General features: G+C 43.9%; 1 protein-coding gene across 2 annotated transcripts in view; it reads right to left on the bottom strand.

The window, feature by feature from the left end:
• Nucleotides 1-9,825, bottom strand: part of CAPRIN1 (cell cycle associated protein 1) — a 39,527-nt gene extending 29,702 nt beyond the window's left edge. The window contains exons 1-2 of one of the 2 annotated variants that reach the window (XM_070427765.1): nucleotides 9,704-9,825; nucleotides 8,929-9,144 (exon numbers count right to left, since the gene is read on the bottom strand). In XM_070427765.1, the coding sequence (XP_070283866.1) occupies nucleotides 8,929-9,144 (216 nt within the window). In that variant the 5' untranslated portion in view covers nucleotides 9,704-9,825. The remainder of the gene's footprint in view (nucleotides 1-8,928; nucleotides 9,145-9,703) is intronic. The other variant, XM_070427764.1, reaches the window with a different exon arrangement.
• Between the last annotated feature and the right edge of the window lie 3,438 nt (nucleotides 9,826-13,263).

Raw genomic sequence — 13,263 nt, 5'->3', positions numbered from 1 at the left:
AGAAAATCACGGTTAGATTCCCGGGCAAGGCAAATGCCTGGGTTTCAGGCTCTATTCCTCATTAGGGGTTGTGCAGGAGGCAGCCAATGGATGATTCTCTCTCATCATTGATGTTTCTATCTCTCTCTCACTCTCCCTTTCTCTCTTTTGAACTTAAAAAAAAAAAAGTGTCCAAAACTGAAAGACTTTCATTGAGAAATGAGCATTCCACACGCCCTAGAAAACTTATTAATGCAGAAGCTGAACGAACACCTACCTATCCAGATAGTAGGATTTCTGAATACTAAAAACAGTAAAAGGATACTAAGTTAGAAGCTACCTAAGGTCCAACAGTAAGATAATCTTTCAAGCTGGTAAGTAACAAGGAGTTTAATTTGACAAGACTTTTCTGCCCCACAAAAAAAAAGGAAAAAATGATATAAAATGATCCTGTAAAAACCCTTATTCCCTGTCCATGACTGTAATTATGCAGTTAAGTGTGAATGAATGGAAGCAGCTGACCCTAGCAGGAAAACAAAAAGTTCAATGTTAAAGAGTCTCAGCATCATCTACTTTGAATTATATTTTAAAAGTCTAAAGCATACCCTGGCTGGTTATCGGGGCCATAGTCTGAAAGGGTCGCTATGTCTCTCTCACATTGATATTTCTCTCTCACCCTCCCCTCCACTCTCACTCTCAAAAAAAAAAAAAAAATCAATGGGAAAAATATCCTCAGGTGAAAATATCTATATCCTATATAATAAAAGGCTAATATGCAAATCGACTGAATGGCGCAAAGACCAGTCGCTATGATGTGCACTGACCACCAGGGGGTAGATGCTCAACGCAGGAGCTGCCCCCTGGTGGTCAGTGCGCCAGAAGCCAGGCTCACAGCTGGGAGCACAGCAGCAGTGGCGGGAGCCTCTCCTGCCTCCACAACAGCACTAAGGACCCCTCCGGGGATGTCCAACTGCTAGCTTAGGCCCGCTCCCCACCCCAATGTTGTGCACCGGGACTCTAGCATATATATAAAAGGCTATGTGACCGACTGGCTGGCCAGCCAGTACATATAATGCGCACTAGAAACTTAAAAATAAATGTTGACTTGCACATGCACGATACATATAAAGCTCTTGCTGGCGCCAACCATACGTGTTTCAATCTATCATTGTCGATCATGAATTTGGTTGTTTTGGTTGACATTTTAAAGCTGAAAGAGAGCAGCAGCATCAACAGAACATGTCTGCAGACCAACTATTGGAATCTGACATTGGTCTCCCATCTAAAGTAATTCGAAGACAGTGTACCATGATGCCAGCATTTGCGATAACTATTAGTAAATCACAAGCACAAACTCTAGACAGGGTAGGAATATTCCTAGCTGAACCCGTTTTCGGACATGGTCAGTTAGTTATATGTTGCTTTCTTTCAAATTCAAAGAGCGTGTGACATTACTGTTGTAAATACTTCACAAGGGAAATTAGTCAAGCACCCTGAAAATGTTTTTACTCTTAATGTGGTATACAGGGAACTATTAGAATAAGTTTAATCAATTTATCAGTCACTGTTTTTATCAGTGTTGTTTTTTTATATCATGTTTTTGTTGTTTTTAATATCATGTCTGTTGCTATATATTATTTATTAACCAATTTATATATTATTTTCATATACATTTTACTAATTTTCTTTCACCTCTGACACTTCTATTCTAGAGAAAGGGGTAAATAGCAAATATTAAAATATTTCTTCAGCCCTAGCAGGTTTGGCTCACTGAATAGAGCGTCAGCCTGGGGACTGAAGGGGCCCAGGTTCGATTCCAGTAAAGGGCATGTACCTTGGTTGCAGGCACATCCCCAGTAGGAGGTGTGCAGGAGGCAGCTGATCAATGCTTCTCTCTCATCGATGTTTCTAACTCTCTATCCCTCTCCCTTCCTCTCTGTAAAAAATCAATAAAATATATATTTTTAAAAAATATATTTCTTCATATTAATTTCCTTTCAAAGTGACAAATCCGTGCACCAAGCCACTAGTATAGAGAGTGTGTGTGTGTGTGTAAAGTCTAAAGCTTGTGCATTTGAAAAGCAAATAATCATTTATAATCTTAAAGGTTATATAATCTTTTTAATTAGTTGCTTTAATCCAGCTACTCATTAGAATAAGTCAGTACAACCAAATGATTTACTCTCAATGTAAAAAGGTGTGAGCTGCAATTTATTTAAAATGAATACCAAAAGGTTTTTTCCCAATGAATAAAGTATATTTCAGTTATTTTTATCTGGATAACAGCAGTAAGGGGCAAGCAATGAAATTTCTAGTAATTTATAATTGTGCAGATACCAAGAATTGGCAATTTCTTTCTTCCTAAGACTATTCACAAATCTTGCTTACACTACTAGATTTTTTAAAATATGTATATACTGATTTCAGAAAGGAAGAGGGAGAGAGATATAAACATCAATGATGAAAGAGAATCATTGATCAGCTGCCTCCTGCATGACCCCACTGGGGGAATGAACTCATAACCCAGGCTTATACCCTGACTGGCAATGGAATCATGACCTCCTGGTCAATGCTCAGCCACACAGGCCAGGCACACTACTTAGATTTTAAAATAAGTGTGGTCTGCTCGCCTACTCATTAACTCTACTCACTTTAAAAAAAAAAAAAATGCTTCAGGAAAAAATGCTGTTTTAATTAAAAAAAAAAAAAAACAAGTTGCCCTAACCCATTTGACTCAGTGGATAGAGCGTTGGCTTGCGGACTGAAGAGTCCCGGGTTCAATTCCAGTCAAGGGCATATGCCCGAGTTGGGGGCTTAAACCACAGTAGGGGGCTTGCAGGAAGCAGCCAATCATAGATTCTCTATCACTGATGTTTCTCTTTCTCTCTCCTTTTCCCTTTCTCTCTGAAATCAATAAAATATATTTAAAAACACACACACACACAAGTTCAACAATAAAAATTTAAGAGTGAAGATGAGGGATGGGGGGGTAGAGAAACCACAACAATAAATAGCTCTATACAAAAAGCATTTCCCCCTCATAGATTAATCCATTTTAACAGGGTTTTGCTGGTGAAGCTACAAATATTTCTATGTGACTTCATCAAATAGCAAATACTTAGCATATGCCATGAGACACACTCTGCTATTAATAGTCTCTTCCTTTACCTATTCTGAAGAACATAAGGCAATATAAAAATGTCAAAGAAATATACAGACAATAGGTGGCACAGGAAGTTAAAGGAAACAGACTAATTTAGCTGAGCATGGTCAAAAAGCACACCTGCCCCTTTCCTCGGGAAATATGAAATTCTGAATTCTGCCCAATAAAGTCTATTTCATCTATGGTTTTTTTAAATATATTTTGATCGATTTCAGAGAGGAAGGGAAAGGGAGAGTTAGAAACATCAATGAGAGAGAATCACTGATGGCTGCCTCCTCCATGCCCCCTACTGGGGAACAAGCCTGCAATCCAAGAATATGCCCTGACTAGGAATCGAACTGTAACCTCCTGGTTCATAGGTCAAGGCTCAACCACTGAGCCCTGTGGGCCGGGCTCATCTATGTTTTTACGCTTATATTCTACCCACCAAAAACACTGGAATAGCTAGTATTAAAAATAAATATGCAGAAGCCAAGCAATTTACAATCCCAACTTGAGCTAAACTCTTCGACTACTCCTCGCATTCAACATACGTACTACTCATTTACTCCAGAAAAAGGAACCAATTACTAAAAATTATCCAGAAGCTTGGAATATAAGAATTAAGATAGGAAAGTTGACATACCTCCTCCTACTTTTTACTGGTAAGGCTTTTCCCTAATTTTCTGCTCTACAACATACCAAGCTTGAGTAAAGACTGGTAAATGTACACTTGGGGCTTACCTATGCATAAAGAGAAACTTCAGAGTTCAACTTAAAAGTTCATTTCATTACACAATGTCCCAACAATACAGGACGTTACTTGTACTGCTAGTCTGAGGACCTCATTATCTGGACAGCCTACAAACACTAATTCAGCAGTTCTCAACCTGTGGGTCGCGCGACCCCTTTGGCAGTCGAACGACCCTTTCACAGGGGTCGCCTAAGACCATCCTGCATATCAGATATTTACATTACGATTCATAACAGTAGCAACACTACAGTTATAAAGTAGCAACGAAAATAATTTTATGGTTGGGTCACAACATGAGGAACTGTATTTAAAGGGCCAAAAGGTTGAGAACCACTGCACTAATTTAACAATGAGGTCTAACAATGAAGAAATGAGAAGCTTTTTCTTTTACTTTCAGCTTTTAAAACAAAAGTACTCTAAAACTGAAGGATTTGAAGTAAAAGGCTTTACTTTACTTGGTTCTACATAAAAAAAGTAAACTTATGGTGCAGAGCATTACAATTCTAATTACCCCCATAAAACATTACAAGACACCTTAAGATTCACCCATTCCAAGTCAGGCCATTTCACACAAGTATCTCAATTTCCTCTCCTGTAAATGAATTGGATTAAATTGTAAGACAGCTTTAAGCTCTTTTTTAAAAAGTCTTAAATTCTATAACAGAATAGTAATAAAATAATGGCCATATTATTTTAGGTTAACCTTTCACAAGTATTTACTAATTTTTTAAAAGATGAAACACTACTAATCTTTAATTCTAACTGTAATTTAAGAAATTACATAAAATTATGACAAAGTATAGCTTAATCTAAGTCACACAAAATGTATTTTTATACCAGTATTTGCCACATAGGAATTATCTTACAGTACAATAATGTGGCTAGGTTAAAACAACCCATTCTCCTTGTAATACTTAGGATTCTGCCTTGATCCCAGAAAAAGACACCCCTATTATCACATGAGGGAATTCACATCATCTTTTCAAATTCAAATTTAAATACTTCCCTATGGCACACACACAGCACACACAGGCAGGCAGAGAAGAACAAATTAAGCATTATAAATGCCTGTTTTTTCTAAGACAAGGTAAATGCAAAACCAAGTAATCTTGTCCTCTGCATTGCAGAGGAATAGTTCATGCAATCAATGAAGAACACATCAGAGACTTTAACTGTCAAGAAAAACTTCAGATGTTAGCCCACAAAATGGTTAATGTTTTTATTTCAAATACTAAAAAGAAACTCTGTACAACAGCTGCACTGAAAATTCTAAGTAGAGGTACACTGCATGCTCTGGTAAGAAATGTTAGCCTAACAAAAGCATCCTTTTTCTGATTATTATTTAACTGCAAAGATATAAAAACCAAGGAGACTTTAGGGAGTGGTATGAAAATCAGCACACTTTAGCTAACACATCTGGTAACATATTGGTTACATAGATGTCAGGCTGTTTTGCAAGAGAACATTGGTTAATCTTTCATCTACCAAAGTCACTAATGTATACTAATTCCATTATATTTACAAACTGTATAGCAATTGTAAATATTATCTATTAAAACACCCTTTATTCTGCATCATATCTGATTACATCTCACCATATAAATGAGCTCTCTCTTCAGTTAACATTAAGACTTGATTTCAAAATATCATCTTGCAGCCTTAGCTGGTTTGCTCAGTGGATAGAGCCTCGGCCTTCGGACTGAAGAGTCCCAGGTTCGATTCCAGTCAAGGGCATATGCCCCAGTTGCAGGATCGATACCCAGTAGGGGGCGTGCGGGAGGCAGCCGATCAATGATTCCCTCTCATCATCGATGTTTCTACTTCCCTCTCCCTTCCTCTCTGAAATCAATAAAAATATATATTTTTTTAAATAATATTAAAGTTATATAAAAAATCAACTTTCACAGCCTAGGGCCCAATTTTATACAAATAAACTGATGAAAACTAGGCAATCACTCAAAATTCGTTATTATTTATACTTTAATCAGTTAAAAGATTTGTAAATGGAGTTTTACACTAGATTAATTTATAGCTGCATTTCTTCTTTCTGCTAAACATTCATGTAATTATTATAAGCCCAAATTTCAAAAACTACCAGGCCATTTAGTTGCATTACATAATAGGACGGTATTTCATCAATGTTAAGTTTGCGTTCTCACTGAACAGATGCTTGGGGTTTCCTCTAATGACTGGGCTTACTAGGAAATTAACAAATAACTTTCTTTAAGTAAAGTGAAATAAAAATTGCAATTATGCCTTAATGTAAGTGATACTACATATCTGGTAGTCATTTTTGTCAGGATACTTGATTTTTAGAACCCATCGGAAAAGTCATTTTGTCCAGAAGACAAATACAGCTCAAATATCAGTTGCTAAGTAGACTTAAGTAAAAAGAAATCCAGTTATACACAGTATCTTACTTTACCCCCTAACAGTTTCTAAACGAAGTTCAAAACCAGTTTGTAAAGTAAATCCTATTTTAGGTGTATTAAGAATGCTCACTCCCTATAACAAAAATGAATCACTTCAGTCCTTTCATACACCAAATCATCTAGATATAAAAAAGTATTGAGTTTCTCAAAAGTAAAGCATCAAGTTTTAATAGTAATTAAGTCACATCAATACTGACAATTTAACTATTTCACAAATAGGTAGCTCCAAGTCTGTGAGTTATCAAAAAGCCTCACTTAACTGTAATTTGACCTTTCTGATATCTAGCACCCAAAACACTTAAGACCAGAAAAGATATGAAATACATTTGTTACTTTGTATACTTTGTTAAATCCCCATTCAAGGGAATTTTTCAGTACTTACTAGCCTAGTCTATAACCGCTGTAATATTTACTTTACTTTTTCCTTTGTAACTTGGGAGGAGGGGCAGAGAGGTGGGCAATGTACAGCATATAGTAATATCAGCCTATGCAGGAGTGACCTGTCATGGTTCAGGCACTCCTAAGGCTTATAAACTAGATTTCTATTTTTTTCCAATTCACTTGAACACTAGTCTCTAACAGTCACTTCACAACTAAGCTAGCTGTTTATCTGCACCTTTATATTAATACCTTTGAAGAATTATTTTTAGTCATTAAAATATAAATGTCTATACTTAAAATATTACATCATTAATATTTATCTTTTGATTCCTAAAAGGAATCAAGATTTCCTAGGAAATCTGAAAATGAAATCATTCAAGCATCAGCCAGATTAACAGATTTACTGCTGTAAGGGGTTTTTAAGAGATATCTAAGTCTCAATTTCAAATAGAATGCCAAAAACTAAATCAGATGGCAGACTCAGACCAATACTGGCCTTGGCCATGGTTATTCTATTACATATTTGAATGTAGCTACTTTACAATTAAAATACTTTTGTTGCCTTGTTGCTATTCATAAATCTATTACTGCAATTATTTATAATAAACCACACTTGTTTGACAAAACAAAGGGTCAGAAAAAAAGATAGAAATCCATAATTAGAGAGCATCTCTCAATTGAAAATAATGTCCAAGAAATCCAAGTAAAATTCCCAATACTGATGAGACAAAATATCAAATATAAAAATAGTTTTAAAATTCAAAAAAGTATAATGAATCATTAAATGAGCCATTAAAATAAGACCTCTATATCACCAGCTTTCAAGCCCAAATTTCCCACAGCCCAAATTTTAGCCTCATCATCTTAAGTAACACTATTAGATGGCTAGCAAAATAAACATTTTTAAATGACTTCCTCAAAATTCAAGGTCATAATCAGTTTTACTAAAGCCAGACCAGCAGAAGTTATCAAATTCAAGTTATTTTTCTTTTTAAGGTAAAAACAAAAAGTTTGCAAAATAGTCACTGATGTAATTACCCCATTTTCTGTACTGAATCTGTTTCTCCCTTTTCACCTCCAATCGTACGAAGGGTGAACTGCATTCCCTCCGCCTAAACCTTCCCTCTATAGACACATGCACACACGTGTGTCCCCCTAAAACATTGATACACTGTCCTGGGCTGAAAGCATAAAACAAAAGGCTGCCTTGAAGATGAACCTCATGGTGTGATCTAGAAGTACTAAATATTGAATCCAAAATACTGTCGGAGTGGCTCTGGGTTTTTTTTCTTGTTTTTTTGTTTTGTTTTCGGAGGGGGTCGACGGAGGCCAGCCGGGCGGCTGCCCGGTCTCTCCCTCCCCCTCTGCTTTCGCTTTGTGCTCACAATGCAGCTCCAGCAAAGCGCTTCCCTCTCCCCGCAGCCGCCGCCATGTTAGCCGCGTCTCCATGTGCCCAGAGACCTAACGATCCCCTGGACACCCAGGCCCACCCCCCAAAGGATCCCAAGCGGTGCCGTCTCCCTCCCGCCCCTCTTCAGGGTCCCCGGGGGACAGAACGCCGCTCCAGGCCGCGTTCTCGGGACCCAGTTGAGCGGGAGGCTCGGGGGGCACCTAGACAATTGAAACAAAGAAGGAAGCGTAGGGGAGCCCATCCGATGGGGGCGGGGGAGCAGACGGAGACCCGCTCACCAGGGGCTGGATGAAAAGCTATTCTAGTTCACGATCCTAAGCACACTCCCTCCCCCGGGGGGCGGGGGGCACTGAGCAGGCCTCGAGTGCACAGTAACGGAGCGGACACCCCCGGCCGGAGGACGCAGGCCGCCCGACTCCACGAGGCAGGCCGTCTGCCGAGTCCTGAGCCCCCAACCCGGGATCGCGCTTCTCCCCGCTGGCCCTACTCCAAGAATTCGGGCCTCGGTAACCGGAAAAGGGCCTCGCACAGTTACATCTGGCGACAGGGCAGATCCCCACCCTAACACTTTCCACTCCCAAAGGCTCCGAGGCCCCAGGGCCTGGCCCACGGCAGGGGGGCAGTAGCCCAGAGTCCACGGGTCAGGTGACAAGCACCTCCCCTGCCAGCCCGTTTTCTGGGCACGAAGCTCCCATTGACTGTGAACTGGAAGCGGGGGGGGCTGGGGGAGAGGGAGGGCAAGTGGAGGGGCGACGCCGGAGACCGAGGGAAGGATAGAGCAGTCAGGGTCGGAGCATCAAACCCTCCCTCCCCCGCCAACTCTCAGCACCTTTTTCTTCTCCAGGTTCCGAAGTTTCTTGTCGATCACCCCGAGAATCTGTTTCATGGCCTCGGTCTGGACGGCGCCGGTGCCGGTTGCGGGGTGCTGAGAAGCCGGTGCGGCGGCCCCGGCCCCCGCCGCAGCCTCGCTCCCGGAGGACCCCGACGGGGGCGGCGGTCCGGACGACTTGCTGCCGCTTCCGCTGTGGCTGGTGGCCGAGGGCATCTTGAGACCGTAAGGGGAGAGAAGAAAAAGCGGGAGGAAGGACAGGGCGGCGAGTCAGGCGGCGGACGGGGCGAGACGCGGGACAAAACGCGCAGCGGGCGGGAGCCTGCGCGCGCGGTGGGGGCGGGGCGGCGGCGCGCGCCGCGAGGGCAGGAAGGGACGGCAGGCGCGCGCGCGACCCGCCAGCGGGGCGCCCGGCCGGGCCTCGCGCCGCCCCCCGCCCCGCCCCGCCCCGCCCCGCCCCGCCCCGGCCGCCGGCTCGGCCTACCCGCCCCGGGGCACCCGGGCTCGCGCTGGGGGCGGGGCCAACGGCCGGTGCAACGGTCTCCCCGGGGCAGGGCGGCGGGCACCGTCGCCTTCCGAGGCAGGGAGGGGAGAGAGCGCGGGGCTAGGAGACGGAGAAGGGTGGACAAGGGCCCTGGCAATGACCGCGGGGCAGGGATGGGGAGGAGACGAGAGGACCAAGCTCCTGGCGAAGGTCTGGCGGGGCCGGCGGTACAGGGCACCCGGGGCAGCAGCCCTCTGCCCCTTCTGCGCCTCGGTCCGGGGTGGCGCTCACCGTGCGCGCGCGGAGGCCGCTGGAGATCCCGAGCGGGCAAGGGTTGCGGTGCGTTCCGGGCTGTGTCGTGCGCTCCGAGGGCGCAGGCCGCTTCGCCCCGTCCCCGCTCCACCAAGAGCCGCTGCTAGTGAGGCGGAGAGCCGGGAGCGGGCGGGACTTAGCCAGCCAGCCCTCTGGGGCCGAGGGGGCGGGGGAGGCAGCGGGCGGGGTCCTTCGCGGCTGCCCCGGCTGCCCAGCGCGAACGCCTGTGGGGAAGCTCCCTCCCCTCCGCCCGCCCGGGCCGCCTACCAGCCCTGCCCAGGTGCCGGCTCAGGGAAGCGGCCGGTCTGGACGGCTCCGGGAGGCTACCGAAGCGGTGCCTTGAGTTTTGAACGAAATCGAAGCTGGGGTCCTTCAGGCGAAATCGCTTGACGTCCAAACGGGGACAATAGGTGTCAAGCAGCTGGATCTGAGGCCGCTACTGTCGAGTGTAAAGCCCTTATTTGGTGGGGGTGGGGTGGGGTGGCAGAGGTTTCTGCGACTAAGGGGTGCGTGGGGTGGGTGGTGCAATCCCAGCTCCTAGAATGCCTTGTGTGTGCAGACCAAGCCAACTCCCACACCCCAAAAGGTCTTGAGAAAACACAACTTCCCCTACAAAACAGTCACCCAGTAACCTAGGAATTCTCTAGAACGCGTTGGAAATGAGCAACATGGGTGGCTTTTTAAAAGTCTTAAAACTCCAGGTTCATTAAAAATAATTGTCAGCTGCCTTAAGATGACATTTATCCAGTCGGCCTGAGTATTGCGATGTAGACCTTTTCCCTTGTTTCAGATGCACCAGAAACTTTTAAGAGCATGTTTAATGAAATAATTTTTTTTTCCCCTCCAAGAGAATTACTACAGTCTTGTAATTAACCCAGGAGCAGGGTGGGTGTGGTTGAGGACAGTGAACAGAAACTAAGCCTAGTGCTGGAAGGAAATGTATTAAAAGGAATATAAACAGTGGGAAATGAAGCAACATAATGTATGACAGCAGTAAATGAAAAATCCCATGAAAAAAAAAAAAAAGAATTTAAACAGGATTCTACCAAACTCGTTGTTTGGAGACTGAAATGAGTAATGCCGCTGGCAACAGTACATGCTGAGGGGGCCTGGAGAAACCACTGCAAGCCTGTGGCCTCAAGATATTTCAGCTGCAAAGTCTGTTGTCCATTCATTCAAATCTGTGTTGTCACATGACTATGTGTTAAGAAGGCTTCACTTCTAGGGATTGGGAACAAAACAAAAATATCTTCACGGAGCTTACGTTCCACGCCGGGAGAAGATAAGTAAATGCATGTGAGATAGTGAAGCGGCAGAAAAAAACAAACAGGGCGGTGAGGAATAGCCTTGCGGTAGAGTGACACGCGAGCTAACACTGAAGGAAGTGAGGAAGGCCAAGCAGTTACCTTGAAGGAAGCATTTTCAGGGCAGAGGGAGCACCAAGGGCCAGGTCTGACACCAGTGTGGGTGTGGTGGGTTGAACAGCAAGGAGGCAACAGCGGCTACAACAAGAGTAGGAGATGAGGTCAAAGACATAAAAGGAGGCCAGTCTTGGAAAGCCTGCGAGGCCATTGTAAGGGCTTCGGCTTTTGCCGAGTGAAATGGGGAGTCACTGCATGCATAGTTTTAAAATATATATATTTTATTGATTGTTTACAGAGAGGAAGGGAGAGGGATAGAGAGTTAGAAACATCGATGAGAGAGAAACATCGACCAGCTGCCTCCTGCACACCCCCTACTGGGGATGTGCCGGCAACCGAGGTACATGCCCTTGACTGGAATCGAACCTGGGACCCTTCAGTCCACAGGCCGACGCTCTATCCACTGAGCCAAACCGGTTAGGGCTGCATGCATAGTTTTAAGCGACGAGTGACATGACCAAACTGTGTTTTAAAGAAATCCTCTTGCTGCAATATAAAGAATTTAGAGTGTGCATTAGAGAGGCAGGGTAGAGCAAGAGCAGACCCTGAAAGCCCAATTTGGAGGCTGTTGAAACAATATAGCCCAGGAGATAGTGGTGGTCAATGTCATTATGTTATAGAAAAGGTGCTGACAGGTCATTGGATGCTTTATACATTGTGACTCTAGGACAGATAGGTTTTGCTAACAAGTTGTATGTTAAGTGTGAGAGAAGCCAAAGTTGACCTAAGATTATTCAAGATTTAAGCACCTGAACTGTCTGCAAGCCTAGAGGCTAGAAAAGACCAGAATTGTTTAGCTCCTTGCAGCTTTTAGTGTACTCATACTGACTACTATCACTATCAAAATCTCAGACCCCTCCCCAGACTTACAGAATCTGCATTTTAACAAGATCCCCAGCTGATTTATAGGCACACTAAAGTTTGGTGTGTGGTGGTGGTGGTTGTTTTGTTTTGTTGCTTTTGTTCTGGAGGGGAAGGGGAGAACCACTTCTTTATTCCTTAGAACTTGACCAGTATCTTTCAGATCAGACATGAAATACTCTAGCAGGCAGATTCTCCCAAGACCTACAACCTACAGAATTAAACTCTTGGGGGTGGAACCCAGCAATCTTTGTTAACATGCCCACCAGGTGCCTCCGATGAATGCTAAAATATATGAGAACCATGGACTTGGAGACCTCTATTGATTCAGGTTAAGAAAGACCTGCCTTTACTTGGCACATTACGATGCAGTAGCAGTTATAAAGCATAAAGTCTCATGGTCAGCTAGATTGGGCTTTTCAAGAAAAAGGAAAGATTGTTGAGAGGGAGCAGGATAGCTAACACACATAACCAAGAATCTCATTTGGGGGGTCCATCTCACAGCCCAGTATATCAACATAGATTAAGTTGTACTACAGTAACAATCTTGAAAACTCTGTGACTTAAAACAGGGATTTGCAAACTATAGTCCCTGGGCCAAGTGACCATCAGTTTGTGTAAATAATGTTTTTTGGGGACACAGCCATATGAATTTATGTACATACTAGAGGTCTGTTGCATGAATTCGTGCACCAGTGGGATCCCTCGGCCTGGCTTGCAAGATCAGACCAAAACCGGCTCTCCAACATCCCCCAAGGGGTCCCGGATTGTGAGAGGGCGCAGGCCAGGCCGAGGGACCCCACTGGTGCACGATCAGGGCCATGGAGGGATACGGGAGGTTGGCCAACTGGGAAGGGGAGTAACCACGGGAGGGCTCCAGGTTGTGTCCAGCCCATCTCTCTCAGTCTCAAATCAGCCAGACCCCAGCAGCAAGCTAACCTACCGGACAGAGCATCTACCCCCTGGCGGTCAGTGCATGTCATAGTGATGGTCGACCTGTTGACTCTCTGCCCCCTGGTGGTCAGTGCACATCATAGCGAGCGGTTGAGCGGCCTCAGCATATCATTAGCATATTACGCTTTGTTTGGTTGAACAGACGACCAGACACTTAGCATATTAGGCTTTTGTCATATAGGATTACCACTGTTTTTGTGCCACAGGAGAGCAGAGTTGAGTAGTTGTGACAGAGACACTATGATGTGCAATACCTAAAACACTGTTTATATATATATATTATATTTTTAAATTGATTTTAGA

The sequence above is a fragment of the Myotis yumanensis genome, unplaced genomic scaffold, assembly GCF_028538775.1.
Source record: "Myotis yumanensis isolate MYYU_CA2020_CCGP unplaced genomic scaffold, mMyoYum1.0.hap1 SCAF_10, whole genome shotgun sequence".
NCBI classification, from domain to species: Eukaryota; Metazoa; Chordata; class Mammalia; order Chiroptera; family Vespertilionidae; genus Myotis; species Myotis yumanensis.
The sequence above is the reverse complement of the archived record's forward strand: the minus strand, read 5'-3'. Positions and strand labels throughout refer to the sequence as shown.